The sequence below is a fragment of the Centroberyx affinis genome, unplaced genomic scaffold (assembly GCF_046629955.1).
Source record: "Centroberyx affinis isolate AG114_WGS23_722 - 3 ecotype Tasmania unplaced genomic scaffold, CSIRO-AGI_Caff_v1 ptg001140l_1, whole genome shotgun sequence".
In the NCBI taxonomy this organism is placed as follows: domain Eukaryota; kingdom Metazoa; phylum Chordata; class Actinopteri; order Beryciformes; family Berycidae; genus Centroberyx; species Centroberyx affinis.
The window spans coordinates 243,184-245,307 of NW_027279676.1; the positions used below are offsets into that span (position 1 = coordinate 243,184).

The 2,124-nt window shown below is 46.8% G+C and overlaps 1 protein-coding gene across 1 annotated transcript; it reads right to left on the minus strand.

The window, feature by feature from the left end:
• LOC139648026 (E3 ubiquitin-protein ligase TRIM39-like) lies at positions 1 to 1,473 on the minus strand. The gene has a single exon (XM_071524067.1). The coding sequence runs from the start codon at positions 1,471 to 1,473 to the stop codon at positions 88 to 90; it is 1,386 nt and encodes a 461-aa protein (XP_071380168.1). The 3' UTR covers positions 1 to 87.
• Between the last annotated feature and the right edge of the window lie 651 nt (positions 1,474 to 2,124).

Genomic DNA, 2,124 nt, shown 5'->3' on the forward strand with positions numbered 1-2,124 from the left:
TTGTCTCCAACTCACCAGCTTCACTGATGTGACTCTTGTAAACTTTACAACAAAATCCCTTTTTACACAGGATGCATGTCACAGACTTCACACATTCACAGGTAAAATCCTTAGAGGGGTGAGAGGACACACAGTGCCAACGTATACAAAAAGTCTCTCTGTGAAAGTGTGTGTGAAGGTATGAAGGCGTGTGTCAGTGTCAGGATCAAAGTAGGACAGCTTTCCTCTGTCCCAGTCCAGGTTCATTCTGATCTTCTGGGGGTTCTCCTTCACTGGAAGATCAATATTTAGCCCCGTTGAGGAGTAGGCATTGTATTTCCCACAATAAAACCCTATTCTCCAGTACGCCCCCTCTACGTCTCCCTTCCTCTGGACAGACTCTGTTGCCATACCCAGTATCCAGTGTGTGTTGTCTCCAACCTCCACATTATAGCTGTGACTCCCTGAGTCGAAGCCCTCGGAGCTGAAGACATGGATCCAGGTATCGAACCTCTCCAGGTTGTCAGGAAGCTGCTGTCTCTCTGTTCTCCATCTCACGCTGGTCAGATCCTCAGACAGGAGGAGATCTGGGTGGGCAGTATTGGGGTCCAGAATCACAGGGTGGTTGGAGACAATTGTCCGCATCTTGTCCCAAACTCTGAAGGTCAGGTTGCCCAAGTGTTTGGCCACGTTTATCAATGCACCTGAGGCTGGCTGTGGATCAGGCAGGGAGCGCTGGGCTTGTTTTACTGTGGCCTTGTAGTTCTGCAGGAAGGAAATGTCATCGGCGCTCAGTTCCTCCTCTATGGCTGTGATTGCGTCTGAAAGCATTGATATCTCTCCACTCAGCTCCTCAATCGTCTCGCTCATCATCTGACTCTTCTGCTCCTCTTCCTCCCTCAGCGCAGTTATCTGAGCCTCCTCTTCCTCTTGAAGAAACCGGCGAAGCTTTTTAAACTCCTCCTTAATCTGCTTGACCGTCTGCCGGGCCTGGACCTTAATGTATAACGCTGATTCATCACAGCTGTGTTTCACTTCATTCAAAACCTGCAGTTTCTCCCGTAAGGGCTTCAGCGCGCTCTCAAGTTCCTTCTTGTGATCCAGCGCAGCTTCATCGATGGCTCTGAATCTGTGGCCAGTGTGTTTTTTGGAATCTCGACACACAAGACACACTGGCTGTTGGTTGTCCAGGCAGAAGAGTTTGATTTTCTCACCATGCAGCCTGCAGAGCACCTCAGACCCTGCTGACGCCCTCAGACTTCTCTCGTGTAGGAAGGCCTCACAAAGGTTCCTCAATGCCAAGTTACTAGGTGGCTCGCTCTTTGAGGATCTTCTCCTGCAAAGTGGACACTCTCCTTGTTTTTCTGTCCACCATTTCTGCAGACAAAGTTTACAGAAGCTGTGGCTACATGACAGTAGGACAGGATCTTCAAAGACATCATAACACACAAGACAGGAGAAATCTTTATCCGGGAAAGACAATCTGAAAGCCATTTTTTTTTTTGTCCCACCAAGTTTCCTGAAGTTTAGTTTCCTTTTAAGCCACGGTTTTGAGAGAAATACACATCACTTTACCGAACCAGTAGCAGGTCAAATGCCCAGTCTGGGCTAGTATCCTCTCTTGTATTACAGTTGTACAGGCAATCTCTGCTCCCTGAGTGATTATTGAATTTCAAGTCTGAAGGCAGTCAGAGCAGCAGGTGAATCTGTATACTGACAAACCAGTCAAGTGGGCACTGTGTTACCTGAAATAGTTCCCTCCCATCCGCCCCCTTCGCAAGAACAACCTTTAACCAGCCAGTTACTGTGTTAATATGCCAAGTCCCCTCAGACCTGTTTATGTAAATTATTATCCACATACACTTTACATGACCTAAACAGGAACAAGTCCTGACGGATTCCAGAAAACTGAGTCTTATCTGTCATCACTGTCAGCTTCTCCACTGACAATAAATCAAGGCTGACTTTGATGGTTGAAAATATGGGTTTGACCACATTAGCTTTATTTCATTGTAGCACTAACTGGTAGTTACAACAAATCAGGGATACAAACAGCAAAAACATAGGTAACACACACACACACACACACACACACACACACACACACACCTGTTGAAGAGGCTTAAGTTAATAAAATAGGGTGGA